This window comes from Lagopus leucura, unplaced genomic scaffold, assembly GCF_019238085.1.
Source record: "Lagopus leucura isolate 7727_CA_CO unplaced genomic scaffold, USGS_WTPT01 Super-Scaffold_100022, whole genome shotgun sequence".
NCBI lineage: Eukaryota > Metazoa > Chordata > Aves > Galliformes > Phasianidae > Lagopus > Lagopus leucura.
In genome coordinates, this window is record NW_024962275.1 from 1,325,648 (window position 1) to 1,349,162 (window position 23,515).

A 23,515-nucleotide genomic window follows, 5' to 3' on the forward strand; every position below is an offset into this window, starting at 1 on the left:
GGTAAATACACGGATATTATAGTAGAGTAAGATGGCAGAGCTTAAAGTGATTGATTACATGATATATTCATTATGTCAGACTTGGCTGAAGTCGCTTTATGGAAGCTCCGCAGAGATTCACAACTGATTTCTTTTTGCGTTTTTGATGCATCATATGAACCCAGACTGAATATTTAGATCTGTAATAAATGCATAGATTTTTTTCAAAGCTACTTAGCACTGGTGTAATTCTTTTATGAAGACATTATTAAACTTTTTAGCTGAATCAGCAGCTTTTGGGAGTTTCACAGAGTATCTTGTTGTTGTTGTTGTCTTGCACCTCTCTTGAGCGCCAGCATAAATCCCTCTCTGTATCGTGTTGTGTTGAGATCTGCTTCAGACACGGACTTATTTCCTGAGCAATTAAGCAGAACTTAAATGTGCCTTCCTGAAGTAAGTTGTGGTTTTCATTCTGCTGGCGAGCTTTTTGTCCTCCTGGTGTTCTGTTTTTTTCATCTTCTGACTATCTTTGGTTGATAGCTTGCAAGGATTTGTTTCCTGGGTTCTTAATCTCTACTTAGCAGATAGGTTTTGAGAGGATTTCTTGTTACTCTTGTAATGGCTTTTAACTCCACTGAAGTTTATTTAACTAAACAGAAAAAAAGAAACCTATCTTCTGCCTAATCCTTCTTGAATGTTTACAATATATGCCAAACTTAAATGCTGTTTAAAGTGGTAATTGTCTGTCTTTCTGCTCTATTCTAATACACTGTTTGTAAAGATACTTAAAGCATATTAATTTAAATGATAATACTGTCATATAGCATGAAAAGTTAAGTTTCTTATCAGTGTTTTCTGATAAGCTACTTACATGTTACAGTAGCGTTTTCAGGCTTCAAACAAATGATAATGATGGAGTGCTGTTCACTTTATCTGTCTCATATATAGCTTCTCACTTCATTTATTACTAAAAGCTGTACAGTTAGGAAACACAGGGCACTCCATTCTTTATAGATGTCAGGATGCAGCCATATTTTATAAAAACTTTAAATCTTGTCTAACTCTATCAAAATAGAATCCATTTGCTTCAGAAAGCATCTGTGATTAAAAGAAGAGTCAGTCTGTGCGTCATGTCAACTTTCTTTCCCATTTGCTGCAGCTGAGGGGAAATTCCATGCTGGGATTTAAAAGGGAGCTGAAATAAAGAACTGTGCCATGAAGATGTGGTCCAAAATCAGGCCAGAGCAAAATGGTGAAAAATAACATCTTAGTTGTCGCATTTTATTGAGTGGGGATGTAAAGGAAATAAAAAAGATGGGATTTTCTGAGCGTTGTGTCTTTGTTTAATGTGATGCTTTTTGTAAGTTGCTGGCAGACTTACTTCAGTGTGACCTAACTTAGCTGAGCTAAATGCAGTGATACAGGATGCAGAATAAGATTTAGTAGTCATGATGGTTTATTAAAAAAAAATCAGGATACTGCTTTTGTAATGTAAATAAAGTAAATAAAGAAGCCTGTTGTGTCTGTTTTCAAACCCAAAACAGCTGTTTATATGCAGTTTCCTGATGTTCAGCAGCTATACTGAAGACTAGTAACTAGCTGTACCTTTTGGGTAATTATCATTTAAAATATTCTACCATACATGAGCACAGGTAAATTTGTGTGCAGTTCTTTGATGGATCTGTGTAACAATCTGAATGTTTGTTTCATGTGGGGTGAGAAGAAATTCCTGCAGACTTCTGGCATTCACTGATCTGCTCTCAAACCTTATTTACAGCCAGTACTGTGTTTTAAGCCAGGTGCCCATGAGTGGTTGGAAACTCTGGGAAGGAGTTATTATTGAAGCTCAGTGGCCAATGGAAGGGGATGCTTCAGCCTTCTTGCAGTGCTCTCCTTCACATCAGTCCTTCAGTGAAGGTCCAATGTGACTTTCCTAGCAGATGTGTGCAAAGTGTGTCCAGTGAAGACTGTTGTTGAGGATGCAAGTAAATATAGCCAGTGATCTTGGATTTACTAACTGAAGTTTAACAAGTTAAATGTATGCTTTTTCTTCCTTTTTTTTTTTTTTTTTTTTTTTTTTTGTTTTGTTTTTGTGTGTGTTTTTTTTTAGTTACCTACCATGGTTTGAAGTCTTTTATAAGCTGCTCAATGTCTTGGCAGATTATTCAGCAAAAGGACAGGTATTATTCTAAAGTACTAACCCTTCTCTTCCCTGCCCCAATATCAAAACGTGGGAGAGAGACTGAAAAGCAAGCTGTTTTAACAGAGATCAGACATGGCCATGTGAATTTATGAATCTCTATTTTGCACTTATAGCGAAGTACTTATTCAGCTAGGCTGAAAGTTTGTCAACCACCTATGAAAAGTAAATCAGCTTTTAAATTGTTTTTGAGAAAAGAATGCATTTAAGAACTGTGACTGTGGATCCAATTCAAGTTAATGGTTTCCCTGCAGTCACTTAAACTCTCTGATGACCTGAGCTGTATTCACCACATCATGCAGTTCCCAGATCGTGGTGCTTCATGCACCTTGACCAGATCAATGTCTTATCAAACCGTACTTGTCACGTAAAGTAAGTGAAGAACTGAGTTTAGTGATGCAAAATGCTGACCCAGGTAGCTTAATCTGGCCTACCTCTTTTACATGCTGATTTTGCTTTGAAAGCAAAACAACATAAAAATGAGTTTTGAGGTAATGTAAGAATGTAAACTAAGCTATTAAAATTTGATTCTAGTTTTATGAAAGGTAGTTCATGATACAGAGAGATCACGATTGCAATGCCTAGCTTAGTTTCATCTACTTAAAATGTTGCAACTATAATCTTAGGTTGCTGCTTTGATTTATTTTGCAGTAATTAGTTTGCATTTGTCAGAAACATTGCTGTTTGAGGTACAGTCATGTAGGATTGTATCTTCTTCTACGGGGGCTAAATACTTCTTGTTTTAGCCTAAGCTAACGAGTCGTTGTAAAGGACTTGCAGTGCAAACTGGCTTGCTCCAAGCTGAGTAACTATGTACTGATATATTGGTGACTTAGTAGGTTGCAGAAATAACGTGAAAATATGTATGTGGGGATAAAATAATGTTAAAAAAATTATAAAACCAGCTATCAGAGGAAACTACGTTTATTACTGTGCGTAGTCTGATGTATCAAGCCATTCTAACACCTGCCTGTTCTCTGCCCCCCCCAAAACAGACATTATCCTTCTGTTTTCCAGTTAGTTTGTTGTAGTAACGCGTACTTTGTTTTCCTTTGTTTTCTTGTTTTGTTCTTTTTTTTTTTTTCTTATTTCAGGATAATCAAAGGAATGAGCTTCTGGAAACATTTCATAAACTTAGCATCCCTGAGCCAAAAACCCCTGTTCAGCTTGGATTGGTAAGTGAAGAGTAAAATAGGATGTAAACTGAGGTGTTTAATTTTCATTGCTTGCCATAATAGAGAAATGTCCAAAGCAGTTCTCCTTTTTGGGACTTGGCATGTAGATATTGTTTTCCTATGAGGACTCAGAGCTGTGAAATTCCCCTTTTCACATCTGAGGCCCTCTGTTTCCCTTTCCTTAACCTCACATGTCTTTGAAATGCTGTTCTTTGATTGGAGGAGGATTGTATGTACTCCCCATGGAAATGTCTCACCGTATCATTTGCGACCTGCTAGAGGTCACAGAGCAGCAGCATGACATTTATTGTCCACACTTCTGCAGAGCTCTTAGACCATGCGAGCGTGCAAGGGGCAAGACTGGAAAGCAGTCATGTACTGTTGTAACAGTGTTCTGATTGCTAGCTGTTAATTGAGTTTTCTAACTTCTCCTTTCTCCAGGAAAAACATTCACAAATAAGGTTTTACTTCATATAAATGTTTTGTTAGAAACCTTATCAAAGACCACTGAAAGAATAGATGTGGGATTTTATTGAAGGGATTGTGGTTTGAAATTAGTCTTTTGGGTTGTCTGTATTCAAATTAATTTTTGTAGAACTACTTTGTGTACCAGGTTGTAGTGGAAAAGTACTAAAGATGCATGTTGGTGCAGTTGCCAATTAGTCATTTGGAGTTCACATGGAAACAAGTGATGTGTGCAGCCAGTTTTCTTCTCCCACTCTCTTTGCCTTTAGTCCTTCTTCTAAAATATTTTTTGGCTACCACCAGCTTGCTCTCATCACTTCACTCTGTGATGTCTGTCGACAGGTAACAGTTGTTGGCCTTGCTCAGGTCACCAGTTGGAAGTAGAAATGCTCCAGTCCTTTTGAGGCTGGCTGTTCTATGAATGGCATTTCTCTTTGACCAAAGGAAGAGCTGTCTTGAAAGTCAGTGATCATTTGGGATATTCAGGTTTTTTTTTTTCATACCAGTGGTTTCAAGGAATGCTGCTGTTCTCCCCTTGCCTCGGACATTTCATGCGCAGTGAAGCAAGAAAATGTATCAAGAAGCAGACTAAGGAGTGTTTGCTAGGGTATCTTTATGCATTTTATTGTGGCTGTTGGAAGGCTGTCTTGGGATTGGAGTGAGGCTCCTAAATGTGATACAGTTGTGTATTCTACTACTGTGCTTCTTCATCTTTCTAGCCAAGTAAAACAGTGGTGTATCAAAAAGCAAAAGTTGTGTTTATAGAAATTAATTGTGCTCAGTGTAGCTGGTACACCTGCTTGCTATTTCAGCCTATGGACTGTTGATGAAGCACTGAAACGTATGGGATGTGTACAAGAAAACTGTGCCAGCGGTGGAACTGTGCCAAGGATATACAACCCTATAAAGCTTCAACAAATAATAAAAAGTCCTAAGATTGTAAACATTGTGAATACAACGTAAATTGTTGTAACAGCAATTTACAAGACAAGTTAGTTGCACAATCTTTTCCTTTCTCAGTGCTGTAACCAAGAATCGTGCAAGTTGTGTGTTATCAGAATGGGAGCTGGAATGAAGCTGTTTTCTTGGAACGCAGTCAATTAAAAAAAAATTAACAATATAACGGTCTGTGAAAGTGGGAAATCAGTTGTCTTTCAAATTCTTTAAGGAAGATAGAAGTGGCTGAGAACTTCAGTCATAATTTGACGATTGGTGTAAGAACATAGGACATATTTCTTGGAAATTTCCATAACTTTACCATTGTCTTTAATGAAACTCACTAAAAAGTTAGAAAAGGACCTCCTTGCCTTTGTTTCCTGGTTCACTGTGCAGCTTGCCATGGGCTATGGAAAACTAGTTTGAGTTACAGACTGCCTTGGATATTTCTTGGCATATGTCATATGTTGTGCAAGTCTGTCTGTGTCAGTATCTGCAGAACAAAGGAACGCCATCTTACCTGATTACATATCGTGTTGCATTTGGGATCTGAGATTTCAGCTTTTGAAATCTAGAACAAGCAAGTCATCTTGGTAGTTGGTAATTAATGTGTTGTCCTTATTACTTGGTTGAGCAACTGCTAATATGAAGCACAAGTTTAGAATGCTTTTGACAATATCAAAATAATCACGTTTTGCTCTTCTTTTATAGCACTCTTACTTTACTGTGCCTGACATCAGAGAGCTTCCTAGTATACCTGAAAATGTGAGTATAATAGAGGACCATGCACTTTATTTTACTGATGATACTAAAAAGAAAGGGTAAATAGGTAGCATTACCTCTGTTTGCCCTGATAATATATTGCATTCAGTAAAACACTGCTGGTTGTTGAAATAAAATTTAGGTGTTTAATTTATACTGAGTGGTGTGAGAGAGAGAAAATGGTGTTTCTAAGTGCAAAGGTACAGGAGTAAAAGGCCTATTGAAGTACATCTACATCATACCAGAGTGAAGTTTTTAGTATTTGCCCTGCTAATTAAGCAGAGGTATCAAATGGCTGAGGGAGTAGCAAATTTGCAGAATAATTATCTTAAGCTGTAAGTAGAAATCATTACTCGAAAAATACAAAGCCATGTATTATTATCACTCTATTATTACAAGCTGTTAACACTCAATAATTTCTTTGTCCTAATGAGTGAGAAAATTTAAAATCTATAGTTTTAGCCTGCTCAAAATCAGCAAAGAACAGGGATTTGGTAACTGTCTGCATGTGAAGGCGTGGTGGCCTTTCAAAAAATTCTGGGGACCAATGATGTGAATTTGCATGAATGGTGGGACTTCACAAGAAGAATATGAAGAATTCCTGGAAGTAATCCCAAGACAGTTTTGGTTACCACTTAGAGGAGTGCTACAAATATTCTTCTTTATGTAAAATGCAAAGTTTGAGAGAAAGGATTTTAATCTCTCTCAGGAAGTTGATTTCACCTCTGTAGCAACTTATGCTTTAAAAGAAACTTCTCACAACTAAGGAACCAACTTTTTCTTTTGCATCCAGGTTCAAGTTTGTGCTCTCTGTGATGTCTCCATAGTCTGTTGGCTTTCTTGATGTATCGGAAGCTGAAATTAAAAGCTCAATTTGGAAAGTAATTATTAACATATAGTATTTTCTTTTCTCTGTTAGAGAAAGAGCATGCTAGTTCCAAATAAATTTTAGTTAAAGAAAAAAGTTTTGGAACAGCATGTTTTTGGTTTTGTTTTTAAATTTATTCAAGTGTCTCAAGGGTGTAATTTAGGCAGTGGAAGAGTTCAATGTTTCAAACATTTTTATTGCTAGTATATAGTAATATAGATCAACTGTAGATCGAATACCATTTTGGTATTAATTTGGCTTGTTCTTTAAGATGTTGTGGGTATATTCAGACATCACATCCTTACTTAAAATATTTGTATTAATTCAGAGGAACATCTAGGTTTGTAGACTCTTTTGTTGCTTTAAATCTACGTTTCTAACTGTTGTTGTGCAGAGTTGTCATTCTTTCATTTGTGATGACATCTTCCTTCTGTATCATATTTAGGCTATAACATTGAAGGGTTTGTCATCTGTATTTGTGACTGCAAGCTGAAATTTATTGAAGTACTGATGGATAAATTGATATGGACAGGGAAAAAAAAAGGGGGGATCTGTCATTCATTCAGTGAGACCTTTCTGAAAGAATGACATAGGAGACTGGGAAAACATGATCTGCTTCTTAGGTAGTTTGCTGAAAATATATACCTGCATTATTTAGGGCCACTTCTGAGACTTTTTAAACCTGACAAAATTGTCTTGTATGCTTTTCAGCATTGCTTAAATTTGTTACCAGATGATAGGCCTGTGGGAAGACAGTGCTAGCATTTGCTTCTCTTAGATATTCTTTAATATGCACCTGCTACATCTCTTAGCCAATTTTCTGTGTCTGACATCTCAGTTTTCTTACTTGAGTATTTTGAAGTCTGCCTTAGCGTCATAAACTTAAATTTATGGCATGAAAGGAAAGGAGGGGGGAAAAAATAGAAAGAGTGAAGGAAATTATTAAGACATTCTTTCTCATTTGTGGATGATTTGGATAGCAGCTTGCACCTGGGGCTTTTTATGTCTGTTTAAAAATGTTGTTAGTAACTTTTCTGTCAGAGGCTTTCCATGCAGACATATATCCCCTCAGTAAATGCAGTAAATATGCTTTTTGCTCTAAGATGCTTTATTTTTACAGAAATGTGGTACTTTAGCAGTTATTAAAGAATCTGTTTCTGAATCTAAAATGGCTATCAGTCTAGTATATTTCCTGTCTTAATCCAGACATGATTGTTTGTTTATAGGATTGATATTTCATGGTAATCTCTTTTATGCTGATCATCTCAAACTTTAATAGTTTTTATTTGGTAAGCCTCAGATCTCCTGGAGAGCAAGAAATGAAGTTCATTTCCATTTTACAGGCTGGTAAATTAAAAGGCAGGAAAAATGAGCAGTAAGAAACTAGTGACAGGATTAAATGTAGGTCTTCTGGCCTGGACCTGCTTTAACTGATGTGGAGCAGCTTAACGCATGCACTACAGCTATACTTCCTGAAGCCTTTTCTGAGTGTTTATGCTCTGTTCGTTATGTCTGTTGGTCGTGTTCACTTTATATTCAAAGGTATGAGTCAGCTTCCCAAAACATTTGAGCAGGAGATGTGATGAATGCTCATGAATCAAAGGCAGTTATAAAAGCAGAGGCCTTGGGCCAGAAGGAGTTGGAAACCCTTTGAAAGCTGAATGTTCAGCCTTCATGGGAAGGAGTGCTGTGTGATGCTAAAAAGCATCCTCTTTGAATCCCTGAGTGGTGCTGATGTGCCTCTGAGGGAATGTGGCTGTTTTGCTGTAGGTGTCCTGGGCGCTGATGTCACTGTGAAGGATGGGCTCTGCACAGTGTCTGGGGTGAACCAGGGCTCCTCTGGGAATAGAGGTGGAAGAACATTTTGTTCTTTAGCATGTGCTCACGCATGCATGCACACCCAAGTTTAAAAAGATAGGGCTCATTTTATGAAAGAAAAATGTTAAAATTCAGATCCACCGGTCTAACTTTTGTTGCAGTTGACCATTTTGTGTTTCTTTCGTGTGTTTTTCTTTTTTCTATTAGCTATCATGTAATTCATTATGAGAATTTTATCTATCAGTACGGCTTTCATGTAGAATTGCAGCATATTTGGCAGTAGTACAAGGACATTAAATGAGCATGAATCTCCATTCATCAATTGGACTGCTTTATTCAAAATCCTGCTTATCTTATTGATAATTACATTTTAAAACTCCTATTAGCCAAAGTTTTAGTAGTACCAAACTTTGAAGTCATATGTAATGATTAATGGAGTACTGCACAGGACTGTTTGGAATGTTAACATGCTTGTTGCAGTTGTCTGCCTGTATCACACCAGTGTGTGAGGAGCCACAAAGCATTTTGCATGGGCACTTTGGTGTAAACGTTAACTCTTATAATTTTTTTACAGTTTGTAAATGCACTGTAACTTCACAGAGAAATTGAATTAATTGCGGGAAATACAGCGCAAGTCTTTAAATTTAATAAGTTAAATTTAGTAAGTTTTATTTTGGGAATTCTTATTGCTACATCTCTGATCTCAGTGCCTATTTTTCAATTTGTCATACTGTACATCTTTCACTGTCTGTTTTTCTTATTATTCTCCTTCACTTTTTATTTCTATACTTATGCTGTTTTCTGGAGTACTGTCGTACTGTCTTTGTTATTCCGGTCTCTGGAGTTGCTGTGTGGCATAATTAAAGTATCTTAACTGCATAACAAGTGACCTGACTCATGTTAGACTTTGAATGTGTGAAATTACAAAGGAAATAAACGTATTTAGAAGATGAGGGATTTCCAGGAGGAGGATGGAGAAGGAAACTTGTTCTGTTCTACTGACCTGTCCAAATAAAAAACATTTACAGAAATTCTGTAAACGCCTTTCAGCAGCAGCGTAAAATGCTGAAGGATAATGCATGTTTTTAATATGCTTGAGCTTCGCTCTTTCTTTGCAGAGCAGAGAGCCCTTTTTGTACCTGTAGTGAAAAGTTCTTCATTAGATGACAAAGAAAGAAAGGACTGTTCTGGACCTTGAGAGTCAGCGTGCACGTCCATTTACTGGTACTAAATAGCAGATGATCAAAGAGATGATTGTGCTTCAGATGAACTTTCAAAGAAACATAAGGGAATTTTGTAGCCATTTCTACTGAATTTTGAGGAGTGGTGATACCAGATCCTGTATTCTGTTATGAAAATCCCACTCTTTTTTCTTCTTAGCAAGGTTTAAATCCTAGGAAACAAAGTACGCAACAATTACACTGCAAATTGGAACGCTTTCATTTGTATTTATTTAACTCATTCATGGTTTTGTCACTTATGAGACATGTCTTTCAAAATACATGTGTACGTCCCAATTTCATCTTCAAAGATGACAGCTTTCTTATAAATACAACTTAGAGCTAACACGTGAATTTCCCTAGTATCAATACATTACCATGCAGCCCACATGCTTTGCAGGTGCTGTTGGCAAATTTCTGAGCACAGGGAAGAGTAAAGCCTTGTAAATCTTTCCATTTGAAAGCACGTTTCTGTGTCAAAGCCACTATTACACTACAGTAAGCTTGAAAGAATAATTACAAACCCATTCATTCTCTGTGTCTGTTTTCCCTCTCACTAGTCGATACTTTTGCCTTACAAACATATACATGCATGTTCATGTCTACCTACGTCTTCAGGCAGAAGGTAGGGATTAAGTTTTCCTTTTGCCGTACCCTTCATTTGGGTGGCTGCTAAAGAAGTTCAGTGAGTTGCTGGAGAACTCTTTTAATTCACACTATTTGCAGTAATTGTGTCGTCATGCGTTGTGTTTTGGTGTCGTGGAAAGATGGGTGAGAGGCGGAAGAAGAAATGTAGAGAAGACAGCTTATGTTTAGACAAAAATATCATGCTAATCAGCACAGATGGGATGAGAAATACAGAAAAAGTACATGATAGTTTAATAGGTTTTTGGCAAAATGTGTTGGCTGGTTGTTTTTTTTCGGTTGTTTTTTTTTTTTTCTCCTTTTGACTGTACCTATCTGCTGCAACAGCTCTTCTGTAACAAGACCTGAATGACTGTTTTGTGTTAACATGTTTGAAGCTAACTCTAATGAGCTTAGTTTTTACCAATGTAGATGTGGGTACAAAAATCTTCCAAATACAAGGCTTAATTTTTCTTTGGTTCTTTGTGTTTGGATGGCAAGCTGTGGAACATATTTCTGCACAGTATGAAACATCTTGGCAGACTTCTCAGGCCAAGTATTGGTGGGTTTAGAGTTATCTTTGGATCTGTCAAAAGTGCTAATGGGCTTTGTTGAGCTTCTTTAAGTTTCTAAATCATATTTGCTTTTTGCTTTTCTGTGCTTTTTTATTTAAGGATGATTAAGATTGCACTTGAATTCATGACTAATCCAATTCTGCTCTCACATGTGCTTTTTGTACAAGTCTGCCTTTAGTGTGTAGCAACCCTTTCGTACCCAGAAGAAGCAATTTGGGAACAAATTACCTAGGTCAGCATTTTTGCATGTATTAACATTTCCACTGCTGCGGCTTTTTTAATTTCTCTGATTTAAGAAAATACCTTTTGTAAACCAAAGACTTTTTTTTTTTTTTATAAGCTGGCCTCACACTATGCAGCAAAAGCTTTTATGCTGGGACAACAGCATTATGTTTTGATGATGTTATCTACCTGATAGCTTTCTAATCTTGTTGGTAAAAAATCTTAGGATTGCGTTTGTAGGTTTTAATTCTACTGCTTATTACAATAATCTTAATTCCTTAGTAAATAATACATCATTCTTGCCCCGAGCTGTTACACTGGTAACGATGTATGGTGTTGTTCCTGGCCGATGGGATGTTGTGTGGATGAAACTTGCTTTGTTCTGGTTTTTTTTCTTGTGTTTTATTTTTTGAACCACTGTTGCTCAGGTGGTGTATGTGCACATCTTCAGTAGCATTACCTGCTTGTGTCTTGGTCTTCCTATCGGTGCTTTAGAGGCAGTTTGCAGATGAAATATATGTTTTTTTAATTTTTGTGCTGCAGTTATTTTTCTACTGTATAAATACATCGATCTGTCAGGTAAATTTGTTTTTTCAACTATGGAGTGTACAGAGAGATCAGATGACCTGTATAACTGCTCTTACCTTGTGCTAACTGCCCGTGTGAATTTCCAATGATAAGAATTACTTTGATATGTAGACTGGAGCTACCCTTTCTTTTCTTTAAAAAACTTGAATTTGTCTCAGTAAAAGTGTTGTATTAGAACGTGAGTTTTGTGCCTCATCAGGCAGCATTGACATTTTTTGTAGAAGTGACAGAACAGGTTTTATTTCTCCAGGAATTATCTTGTATTTTAGAACTGTGTATGAAGCATCCTCAATTTCATTAATCCGTGACCTATCTCCCCAAAAGTCAGGGGAAAGACATTGCTAATTAAAAGCTGGTCTGACACAAGGTGACCTGCTGTGTGTAGCCATGTACTCTATGTAGCATAACAAGAGGATGGAGTCTGTTGTGGGTTTTTTTGTTGTTGTTTTTAAATGGAAGACTTTGTTTTGTAATATCATGAATCAAAATTATTTTATCTCTTTTCGTAGAGAAATCTGACAGAGTATTTTGTAGCAGTTGATGTCAACAACATGCTGCATCTCTATGCCAGTATGCTGTATGAACGCCGCATCCTCATTTGTTGTAGTAAGCTCAGCACTGTAAGTAAACTGCAGAATAATTTCTTTTATTCACACTAATGTTTTTTTTTAATGACAGTCATACATAGGCAATAAGCTGAAATATCTAGAATGTGAAGAACAATGTTTGAAAGTCCCTACTGAAAACGTAATTTTGAAAGTTGTACAAGGGAATATCCAGAAACTTGTGAAAAGTTCTCTTCTTGTTGAAGGATGTAGTAAGCAGAGATGAAGCCCTGCTTTTATATTTAACTACCATCATTAATTTCTGTGTAATTATGTTGACTGGCATGGAGTTTTTCTGGAGTTCTAGAAAAATAAGTGTACATTGATGTGCCACTAACCATTCAGGTTACTCAAGTTTATTTTCTGAAGAAATATCTGTATATATTTTTTAGTTCACAAGAGCATTAAGTACGTGAATGTACTTGGCCTGCAAAAAGGGGCCGGAGATGCAATGGAGTCTCTGTCCTTTTATATCCTGGAGATATTTTAAACTGAACAGTGCCCTGAGCAAACAGCTGCAGTTGATGATATTTTGAACGGTTGAGGTCAGATTTGATGACCTCCAGGGCCCCTTCCAGCCTTAGCCATGCAACCTAAACTCCGTTCTGTGCTTCTAAGTGATGGCTTTACCCAACTTCTTTTCCTCTCTAACATTCAAATTAAAAAGTCTTTTGATACGCTCTTTGTTGGGCTTCTTGGTGTGTAAGCATACTAATGTTCAAGCCATAGTGAAGTCTGCTTTTCATAATTTATTTGGCAGAAAAAGAGACTGATAAATGATACTGTCATATACCTTCTCTGGATGGACTCAAAAATTGGACTAAAATAAGACAATCCACTTTTTTTTTTTTCTTTTTTCAATTTTGTTTCAAAAGGTTTAGTCTCAATGCTGTTTAGGCTCCATCGAGGATCTAGAGATAAAAGGCACCGAACACTCTGTAGTGCTCTCTTCTAAGAATGACTGTACATCAAAACCAAACATGAGCTTGATTTAGTTCAAAGTTTTGTGTTAGGCATTTGAAGGTTTATCAGTCAATCACATTGTGATTTTTCTTTCTAAAAGAAAATGTTAAGTTTTCATTTGTTTGCTCTGTAAATGGATATTGATTGTTTTCTTTATGAATGGTATGCAGAAGAGGGTTTTAATAAATGCTGCTTTCTTGTTCTATGGCCTAAGTACTCAAACGATCCTTTCTAAAACACAATCCTCCATGTCCATTCGATGAGGTATTACCTAGCCTGTTACTGTTTGACTATGGCCTACTTTGTGATTGAGGTTAAAACTGCTTCATGGAATTGTAAATACTGTGTGAAAGGCAGAAGTTATAGGATGTAAGATACGAGGCAGAATAAAGGAAAGAGTAGATTACAATAGTTATTCTCATGTTCTTTGGTAAGGTAAGTAAATCTAGGAGAGTTAGAGTAATCTCTGGAAACTATTAATAATTATTAAATGTTTACAGTCAATCCCACACTGATTGGAACTGATGGAATTGGAGTGTTATGTAGCTCAGTATCATAGTGAACTTGTAAAATCTTAATTTTATATCTGCCAAGCGTTCTAGGACTTCTCTACTAAAGTAAACTAAGTAAAATTTAAACAGGTGATTTTTTATGAAGCTAAGGAATGAAGAGAGTAGGGAATTAACAGAGAAGAGGAAAGAATGGCTATCCAAAGCATTTCAAAATGTGTGGTTGGTTGGTTTAATCTCTCTCTCTTTGTGACAGAGCCTGGGAAGAAGAATTACTTACCTGTCACTTTGCCTTCCTTAATGAGCCATTTCACAAGTAGGGTTGTGTTTTCTTTCCTATCTTCTGCTTTTCCTCTTCCTTTTGCCTCTGTCCAAGATAAAAGCATGTCTCGTTCTTTGGTAGGGAGGGGTATTCATACTGCGCATTCTTATCTTACAACTTTATATATAACTGCTCCAAGATTGGAGTGACAGTGTAAGACAGGTTTGAAGTGTTGGGCCGGAGCCAGTGATTCCTTGCCTGCACGCTCTGCTCTGCATGTTCCAGCAGTAGGAACAAGCTGCATTATTTTATTTCAAACTGTGCTCAGCGGAAGCCAAGACCTTGTAACTGGAAACGTACCAAACAGAATTCTCAAAGTAGAGGGAGGGTGGTGTGGTGGTGGAGAGGGGATTGGTTTCTTGGTTTGGTTTTTTTTTTCTTTTTTTTTTTTTTGTGTGTGTGTTGTTCGTTTGTTTCCTTTTTGTAACAAAAAAGTAGAGGGATCCTGTGTGCACTTAATTCTTTCCATTGCACACTTCAGTGCACACTGCAGCACACTTCATTCTTAAAGCTTAAATATAATATCAAGTAAAAGAGTGAAAAATAAGCAGTCTTGAGTAGAAAAGTCTTTCATGATAGGATGAATTCATGCTATAGTAAATCACGTAAAATTTGAAATATCCTTAATACTAATTAGAGGTAAGTGGGTCTGTATTTATTGACCAGTTTATAAATTATATGTACCAAAGCCCTGGAAGATTCATTTTTGTTCTCTTCAATTTTTTTTCTTTTGTTTTCTACAAAAGGAAATTCAAGTAATTTTTCAAAACATCAATTACTTTTTCTTAGAAACAACAGCCACAAAAAACGCCCTGTGATCTAACTACTCATACAGAGCCGAATGTGAATCAGAACACATAAAAACTGTTGGACAGAAGAGCACCTACTGGCGGGAGCACGCAGTTACAAACTGCGACCAGCTTTCCGAAAGCCCAGTGCTCTGTCTTCCATCATACCTTCCCTTGCAGCCCTGCCTCAGGAAGGAGCGTTGGCAGTGTGTGATGACAGCAGGTTGTCTTTCATCATAAAGAGATGGCTTACATGAAACTAGATGAGTCTTAAAGAACTTAAGTTTGTGAAATATGATCGTATTTCTGTTTGGCTCCACCTTATTGGAGTGAATTTCATTACTTATAAAGCAATATTAAAATGGTGTATTATTACAAAGCAAAAAAATACCACTCTGGTCTTTTGTTCCTGAAGGCTTAGAGGTTGCCATTTCACTTCTCCTGTGTCACAGGATGTTCTAATGCACAGCTTCTTCTTCCCTGATAGGTTTCTGAGGTGTCTCAGGGCTCTAAGGTTAAGGAAAACACAACATGTGTTCAATAACATTCACTAAATGGCCTTGTGATACAACGTAGCTGAGCTCTCACTGTTCTTGTTCTAAAGCAGTCTTAGAACTGCTCCTCTTCACGGGTGAGTTCTTCCTTCCTGAGAGCTCTGTTGCAGCCCTTGCAGCCTGCTGCCAGCACAGGTTTTCACCTCCATACACAGGCCTTACAGCACCCCTGTTTTCACTGCTTCATTCTTGTACAACTCAGTCTTCATGTTTCTGCTGTGCTTTTAGCCCGAGTGATGCAGAAAGATGATCTTACACTCACGTGTTGGTAATTATTTACATATTGTGTTTGTAGTGGTGTACTGCATGTGTAACACTGGGCACTGTATGTCCATAGTAGGAAGAGAGTAAAACATACTGGACGATGGCCTGTTATAATTCAACAACACTTCATAATTTTTATATGTATGAAAAAACTCCATTGATTAATTTGCTTTTAAAACCTTAATGGTAAAAATGCAGAATGTGATTCACTAACTCAGTGTCTTTTGTACATAGCTGTTTTTTTACGTTCTCCAGCAGCAGCTGCAGGAAGCTGAGGTAGTGGAACTAATCTTATTTTAAAATGCTGGATTCCTATAGTTTTGACAGTTGGGCATTTCTCAGGCTGCCTTATTATTAAGCTCCTGTTTTCTGTATGGCAATCACTAATCAGGTGAGGTCTCCAGCAAATATGCTATTTTTTTTTTATGAGTCCTTATCTTGGCAGAGTTGAAGGACAGTAGCAGTGCTTACATGAGGTAGTGTGTTATTTGAATTCATGCCAGATAGCAAGGTGGGAGTACATCTCAAAAATAAGTGACAGGTTCTGCTCAGATGTCTGCAGTGTTGAGCATTATGTCTGTTTAATCTTTTCTTGCTGAGTTTTAAAACCAATGGAAGGGGGATTTGGAAGGGGCCTTCTTGGATTACTGAGTTCAGTCCTCTACAGCATCAACCATGCTATGCAGTAATGCCAGGAAATAATCCATTTAAACCTGATAGAATCAATTCTTATGTAAAAAATTAAATTTTTAAACAGTTTTGGTTTTAGACATCTTTTTGATTTGGAGAAGAGAAACTGAAAGGATGTAGAATTGAGTCACATAATTTCCTGCAAAGCACTACAGGGGTTCTCCCCAGGGCTGGACCAGCACTTTTGTTTGCTATTTTTGAGCTTTTTAATTCAGTACCTGCCAATGTCAAAACCATTCTGAATGAGTTTTTAAAAATCACTGGATCAAATGATTGGTGGAGGATGATAAGATGAACATACTTTTTAAGTAGTAAAAATATGGTCATTGAGTTTGATGTGGTATATTCTTATGAAAACGATGCTACTGAATATTGTACCTCCCTGAGCTTAAATATTTTTCAGCTTGTTTTATAATTTCAGTGCATTTTGATTGTATTAATGGATAGTAATTGCCAGGATTAGGGTTTTATTTACCCTTACCATCTTTTTCTTTCTTTTCAGTTTCTATTTCAGTATTTCTTTTGCTTTATGAAACACTGGGTGTTCTTTTCAGGTTTTGTTTGTTGAATGAATTGTGTTTTCAGTTATTTAACAAAGACAGTCAATGTTAACCACCAAAAACTAGTTGTGCTTTATCCACTGGTACCCTTTTTTTAATGGGAACACTGAATATTGTCTAATAAAGCATGTTATAAAACCAAATTTGATTCGTTACTTTTTTTCTTGCATCATTAGCTTTTTAAGATTTTGTTTGTTTGTTTGTTTTCTGTCTTATTAATGTTCTTCCATTAATCTGTGTGTTTCAGTTAACTGCTTGCATTCATGGATCTGCAGCTATGCTCTACCCAATGTTCTGGCAGCACGTTTACATTCCTGTTCTGCCCCCACATCTCTTGGACTACTGTTGGTAAGGCTGTATATATATGATACGTGTATGTGTGTGTCTGTGTATGTGTGTGGGTATACATATAAAATCTAGATTCACAACAGCATTCGCATTTCTGTATTGCAAGTCTGGAGTCCTCTTATATGATGATACTGTTAGTCTGAAAATACATACGTGTATTAAGGAAGTGGTGAACCTTCTAAGTAAAAAGAAATATTGATGGCATCAGGTAATTGTGTATTAGTATGTTGAAATACACTGATGTGTCTGGTTACTGTGAAATGCTGCAACTTAAATATTTTGTATTTGTAATCTGTTTTCAGCATATTTATGTCAAATCATAAAATTTGAGTTAAGACTCTGGAAGCAGAAGATACAGTGGAGAACATACTTTAGTTTTTCTACTTTCCTGAATTTTTGGGGGGGATGCGGAGAAAGCTATTCATTTCCCTACAGTCATCTTTTCATATTCTCATTGTGTACACAACATGTATACCTTAGTTAGGGAAATGACTGTAATTCATTTGAAAAATTATTCTTGGTCATGATGTTTCAGATTTTGGCACATCCCAAGAGCAATACCAAGCATTGTCAAAGCTGGCCCTCTTTTGTCCATGAGCTTGGGGCAGCTGCCCTCCTGAGATCCCTTCCAACAAAAATTGTTCTGTGATTCCACGCTGTCTGTATGGCTTAAGAAACCTTTGCAGCTGACATCTCCAGATAAGAGTGTCATTAAGTATCTCTTGGAATTGGTGGTCAGTTGTTCAGAAGCCTATCTACAGCACCTCTCAAGCAGTCTCTTGGTTTTTAATTTCTTTTCTGGCACAGAGTCAAACAGTTTAGTCTAATCAGCCATAACGTAATATCTCCCATTTGCTGCATATGGGACTGGAGGAAGAGGATTCTGAGTAATTAGCAAAGGAGTTGAAGATCCTGCAGCATTTAGTTGCTTGGCTTAGTCACTCAGTTTGTGTGACTTGCTGGTTTTGTTCCCACTGTGTATGCAGTAGCAAATGAAGTTTGCCCAGGAAGAGTGGCTGCCCGCTTACCTCAGGTGGTCCAGGGACTTAAAATTTCAAGCCCTGCTAGAGAGTTAAAGGAATAGTTGCCTGGACATGCAGGAATAGAATTAGGAAGTCCAAAGTTTGGCTTGAGTTGAAGTGAGGAGTGTGCAGAGTACCTAGAGGCTTCTACAGTTCTAGAACCAAAAGGAAAACACTAAGGAAAATGTGGACCTGCTGCTCTATGGTCACACCGTTGGGTGATGGAGAACATAGAAAAGGCAGAGAAAGCAGGACATTTGCTCCTGGAAGTTGTAAGGCCATGCTTCACTGTGTGTGAAACGAATTGGCAGTGAGGGATGTCCTCAGAGAACTGTTACACATCTTTAGAAAAAGCAAGAAGGAAGATCCAGGGAAGGAATTACGGGCCAGTCAGCTCTGCTTCCATTCCTGAAATAAGTAAGGAAGAAGTCTTCATGAAAGCACCACCTCTGCCCTCTCACTGCATGCCCTGGCAGTTTAAAAAGTCCTCTGAAAAAAAATGAGCTGAAAGTGACTGTGTCATACTATTTCACATTCGGCTCTTAGCGTGGTGATGTGGGGGAGGGCGTTCTGTTGTTTTTTTATGAGTGATCCTGTTCTGTGTGACGTTTTCTCTGCATTTAAGCAAGAGGAAGGAGCTAGCAGGGATAACTAGCATTTTTAAGTGCCAGAAGCTGAAACATGTAGATTTAAAGGAAGCTTGTTCCTCTGTAGAATATTTAAATGTTAAGTATGTGCCTATTGTGAGGATACACAGAATGGAATCTAAAAACTATTATCTCCTGTAGAAATGAACCTTCAATTTACTCACTGCACAGGAAGGGCAGGTTCTAGTCATTTGCACTGCCAGCAGGTGCCCTTTCTCTGCATAATGGGCTTTGCATGTGTAATTAACACATGAAGGCTGCTGCTGCCAGTTTTTTCTTCAGGTACATGCTGCTAGGAGTTTTCAGGATGAGGATGTGGACCACAAGAGGCTTTTTGCTGGGTTTGAAGATGAGATATTCATTGACTTTCTGACAAAGCCATGTTAAAAAGGGGCTGAGTCCAGATCCCACAGCTTTGTACAGAGGTGTGCAAAAGCAAACACTTGGGCAGTGTACCCAGAGAGAAAGACATGAGACACTGAGCTGTACTTGAATGAATTCTTTCATGGTGTAAAACCTTGCCATATAACAAATAAGCCAGCCAGAGTGTGAAAAGTATGATTTTAAAACATATTATTATTAGGTTGTAATTGCATGCTCACAAATACAACAGATTGCCTTAGCCTGATATGAACTTCATTTGGAGAGGTAGTCGCACGCACAAATTGTTTGAGTAATGAGGTTTAGTAACAATTTGTGTGCCATAATAATATTTCTTAAAATAGAGTCAGTTTATTTTGTAACTATGTGAAATTAGAAAGGTAATTTTTGCCTATCTGTTCTGAGAAATCAGCTTCACTCCTTCTGGCTTAAGGCAATCAGATGCTTATAAGAATCTGTCTCTACAGGGAAATGACCTGAAACTATTTAAAACACAAGAGCTTATTTTAATTTAATTTTAATTACTGTCTTGTTATTTTTTTCACAAGTGTGATGTAAGAATTTTAATGAGCTAAAAGGGAAACTAAGAAAATTTGAAGTGATGTGAATTTTTCCATTCTTATAAATGCAGAAAATGACATTCCTTCAGTTCACTGTGTTTGCTGTCCTTTGGCGCATGCTGACTGTGCTGTTGGTGCTTCTGAAACTTCTGAACATTGTGCAAATTGCCGAAGGGTATCAGATTGCTGTATTACCTGTTATCTTTGAAAGTCTTGAAAAAAGTATATTCCATATGTGATTGTTTGCTTTTAATTATTTGAGCTCCAGTGGAGCCTTTTTGCGGAAAGGAAACTTTTAATGTCCTGACTGATACACTCCATCTCAGTTCCATGTTTGTGGAATTTGAAATCTGCTGTATTTCCCTGGGGCAGCACACGTGATGACTACTAAATCTTTCCAGAACTACAAAAAAGTAAAACAGCTCTGCTTCCAGTGACTGGAAAGGTAGAATGCTTTAACTCTCCTCTTGGCATTTGAAGATTCTTTTATGCGAGAAACTTCAGAGTGGGGAGAGTTCCCTTGAGCTGTTGTGAGAAAGATGATGAATTGGATAATTGGATAATTGGGTATTGTTACATGTTAATGATAACTCTGCTGCAAGCATGCTTATAGTGAATGTCTCACTGACATGGTTAAAGCTCTTTTTTTTTCCTGAAGCATTATGTCCTTTACCTTTGTTTATACATCACATATTTTCAAACCACTGTGATTTCAGATTTTTGCAGTTTGACCTTTGCTAATTTTTTTTAGCTGATGATGGAGAAAGAGATCAATTTTCTTCTCACTTCCCTCTCAAAAGGATTTAAAAAAAAAAAAAAATTATGTTCAGTTGCTCTCCTTATTCAGGCACCTAACAGAACTGAAAGGACAAAACCCTATCTTCAAAATGTTTGTTCTCACCACGCTTGCTCTTTGTGCTAGGAATGCAGAGCCAGTAACAGTGGCTCATGTTTGTGTTAAAGTGATTTCAGTCATCTGATTCCTAGTGCATTGAGGGGCAGCTCTTTTTCTTTCTTTCTTTATTTTTTTTTCTAATTAGGAACCACTCATCAATGTATTTTCTGCCCAGGGAAAGATTTTGGGTGGAGGAGACAGAAAATTGGTGGAAATTCTGTCATTAAAGTTCACACCTTAATGCACAATTGCATCCTCCTTGAATAGAGAACAGAGGAGGCACATGAACTGTTGCTGTAGGAGGTGCGACTGCATGCCAGCAGGTGCCAAATGCACTGGTTAATGGGCTCCTGCTACCAAGCATCAGTAACCAAGCACGTGCAGATACTTAAATTTGGCCAGATCACATCCATCTATTTTGTTGCTGAGAGTTTAAATATTCCTTGATGTGAAACAGTCTATTAATTTTCCTCACTGCTTGTTTCAGTTTGGTTTTCACGTGGCATAAAAACATTCCCACTGTGTCTGTTTTCTTTCTTTTTGCTCTCATTGTCTGTGTTTAAAATTAGCCTATAAGAAAAGACTTTACTAGGCTGCTGTGACACAGCCTAGCATGTTCTCTCAGTCCAGACCTTTACCGCTGGTTATTAAGTGTGCTTCGACCAGAAGCAGCAGAAAATTTTCTAAGGCGATTTAAAGCACCTTTTATATTAGATAGATCTCTTAGCAGCCGACACAGTTCATTGAGAAAGCCCTCTGCAGAGCTCCCTGACACAGGGGCTGCACAAATGTTCCTACTGGTGCGGTTTTCCCTTTCCTCCGGAGTTTTTGTTGGTTCATAAAAATTTTTTTTAAGCTCCCTTTCTCTCATTTTCTAAATCTGCACATTGCTCAGTGTGTGCCTTTACAAAGGTGGAGGGGGTAACTGAGGGGCACGTCCTCCTGCTGCTTGGGAAACAAAGGTTCCTTCCTCGTGAGCCTCTGAGTAGCTTTGGGTGTAACCTGCTTCATCTGTGTGCTCACTGGAAGCTGTTGTAGTTGCTCTTCTGGTTTCTTAGCTGTGCCGCTTCTACATCACTCCAATTTATGCAGTCAGGTTTCTGATTTGCATCAATTACCCTGATAAGTTTGGGATTGGATTCTTTTACATCTCAGTAAGTAAACTGAAGAGAAATCAGGAGACTGCTTAATGCATAAAATGCAGGTGGTGTACGAGCAACACATTAAGTCAGAGTTTGTGTATCAGGACTTGAACTTACTAAATGTGGTCTAATCAATTTTCCTGGAACTATGGAGCAAATTGGTGCAAATCCCTGTGTAGCTGTAAACTATGAACTTTCTTTGAGATCTGTAGGTTTTACATTACATTTTCTGGTGAATTGCAGGTTTGTTTGTTTGTTTCTTTTAAGATGAACTTTTTTTGTTGGTTTTATTTGTTGCTGTTGTTTTTCACTTAAGAGGAAGCGTCCCTCTATTTCACCTGATTCGCTTCCAATTAGTTGTTGCCCACCTCTTGGGAGCATAATTAAGAGGTCTCTAGTTAGCCTAAGGAAACGAATTAGAGAAATTGTAAAATGCAACTGTAATAAATGGGCAATATCTTGCCATTAAGTCCATAGTATCCATATTCATGCTTATGCATTGCTTCTTTAATGATTTGGTATTTACCTATATAACTCATTTGGTTGTAAATAACCCTGCGTTGGGAACTGCTGTGGCAGGAGAGGAGTAATAGCCTCAGTCTTTGTTCCAAAAGGCTTAGGCAGGCTTTTTGTTTAAGCAGTGAATTTGCACAGCAGAAATTGATACTTCTTATTTTGCCCTTAATGGCTATTGCCTGCCATCAGACAACTTCGAGCGACTGTGAGTTGTGGCTGTAGGAAGCACCAGGACTTGTGGAGCAGTGTGTGAAACTGGTCTGTAGGTCAGTCTTTAGTCTGTCGTGGGTCTCAGAAGGATTAGATTGCACAAAGTGTTTCTCCTGTTTATACAAGCAATGGATGTTACTGAAGCTGACTGGGAAGTCTTGGAAATGCGCATGGAACCTGGTAAAAATGGCTTGAGACCTGAATGGCAGTGAGGAAGGACTACTGTAGTGTGGTCTGGATGGTGAGGAGGGGTGCACAGTCCTCTCTGGTACAGCATGGCAGCTGAGTAAGTAATGGCATGCGATGAAGCCTGATGTGAATCTTCAACATTTGCTTCAGGTGTATTTCTTTTTCAATGACGAGTGATGACAGAAGAGTGTAACCTCTGGTAGACTTGATAGGAAATAATTATATGCTCTTTACCAGAATTACATTTTATTGTGGTTATTTATGTTTGCTTAGTTGATCTTTTGCAAGTATAAGGAGCTATCACAGTGAATTATCCTTAACGTGTTTTTGCTGTTGCTTTGTGATTTATGTATCATGGAACAATATTTTTTTTTTCCCTCAAAGATAAAGTTACTCGATATCATCTTCTGAGCTCTACCTCATTCCCTAGCTGAAATCTCTGCAACTATTCACAAAGGTACCACAAATGTTGCAAAATTAGTGCATTTTTAAACATATTTCTGCTTTGAAGTTTCCTTTTTCTTGTTGATCAGCAGAACCTTTCTTACGAAGAGTGAGCTAAACCCTCTTTGTAGTGTTACAGTATCAACTTGTCCTGCTGCTTTTTCGGCTAGTCCAAGTGCAGCACATGAGGCACCTGACTGGGTCCTTTACAGCACAGCAATGCAAGGTCACGGGAAAAAAACAACTTCCAAAACCGGACACAAGTTAGAGTATTGTGGCCTTCGTACCATCCCTGTGATAGCTTTACATGCTGTATTGCCTTTACTTTGATGACTTTCACTAGAAAATTGAAAAGGCAATTCATTGCATCCAAAGGTGACCTTTGTATCTTAAGGCGTATCTTTCTATCAGTTCCTAAAGTTTTACTGGGAGTGCAAGATTTTAAGGGTTTAGGCATCTGCATTCTTTTGTGGA

General features: G+C 37.6%; 1 protein-coding gene across 7 annotated transcripts in view; it reads left to right on the plus strand.

Moving 5' to 3' along the window:
- Window positions 1-23,515, plus strand: part of DENND1A (DENN domain containing 1A) — a 172,030-nt gene that overhangs the window by 66,211 nt on the left and 82,304 nt on the right. For 6 of the 7 annotated variants that reach the window (XM_042878696.1, XM_042878701.1, XM_042878697.1 and 3 more), the window contains exons 6-10: window positions 2,090-2,159; window positions 3,274-3,354; window positions 5,467-5,520; window positions 11,942-12,052; window positions 16,935-17,035. In XM_042878696.1, the coding sequence (XP_042734630.1) occupies window positions 2,090-2,159; window positions 3,274-3,354; window positions 5,467-5,520; window positions 11,942-12,052; window positions 16,935-17,035 (417 nt within the window). The remainder of the gene's footprint in view (window positions 1-2,089; window positions 2,160-3,273; window positions 3,355-5,466; window positions 5,521-11,941; window positions 12,053-16,934; window positions 17,036-23,515) is intronic. The other variant, XM_042878700.1, reaches the window with a different exon arrangement.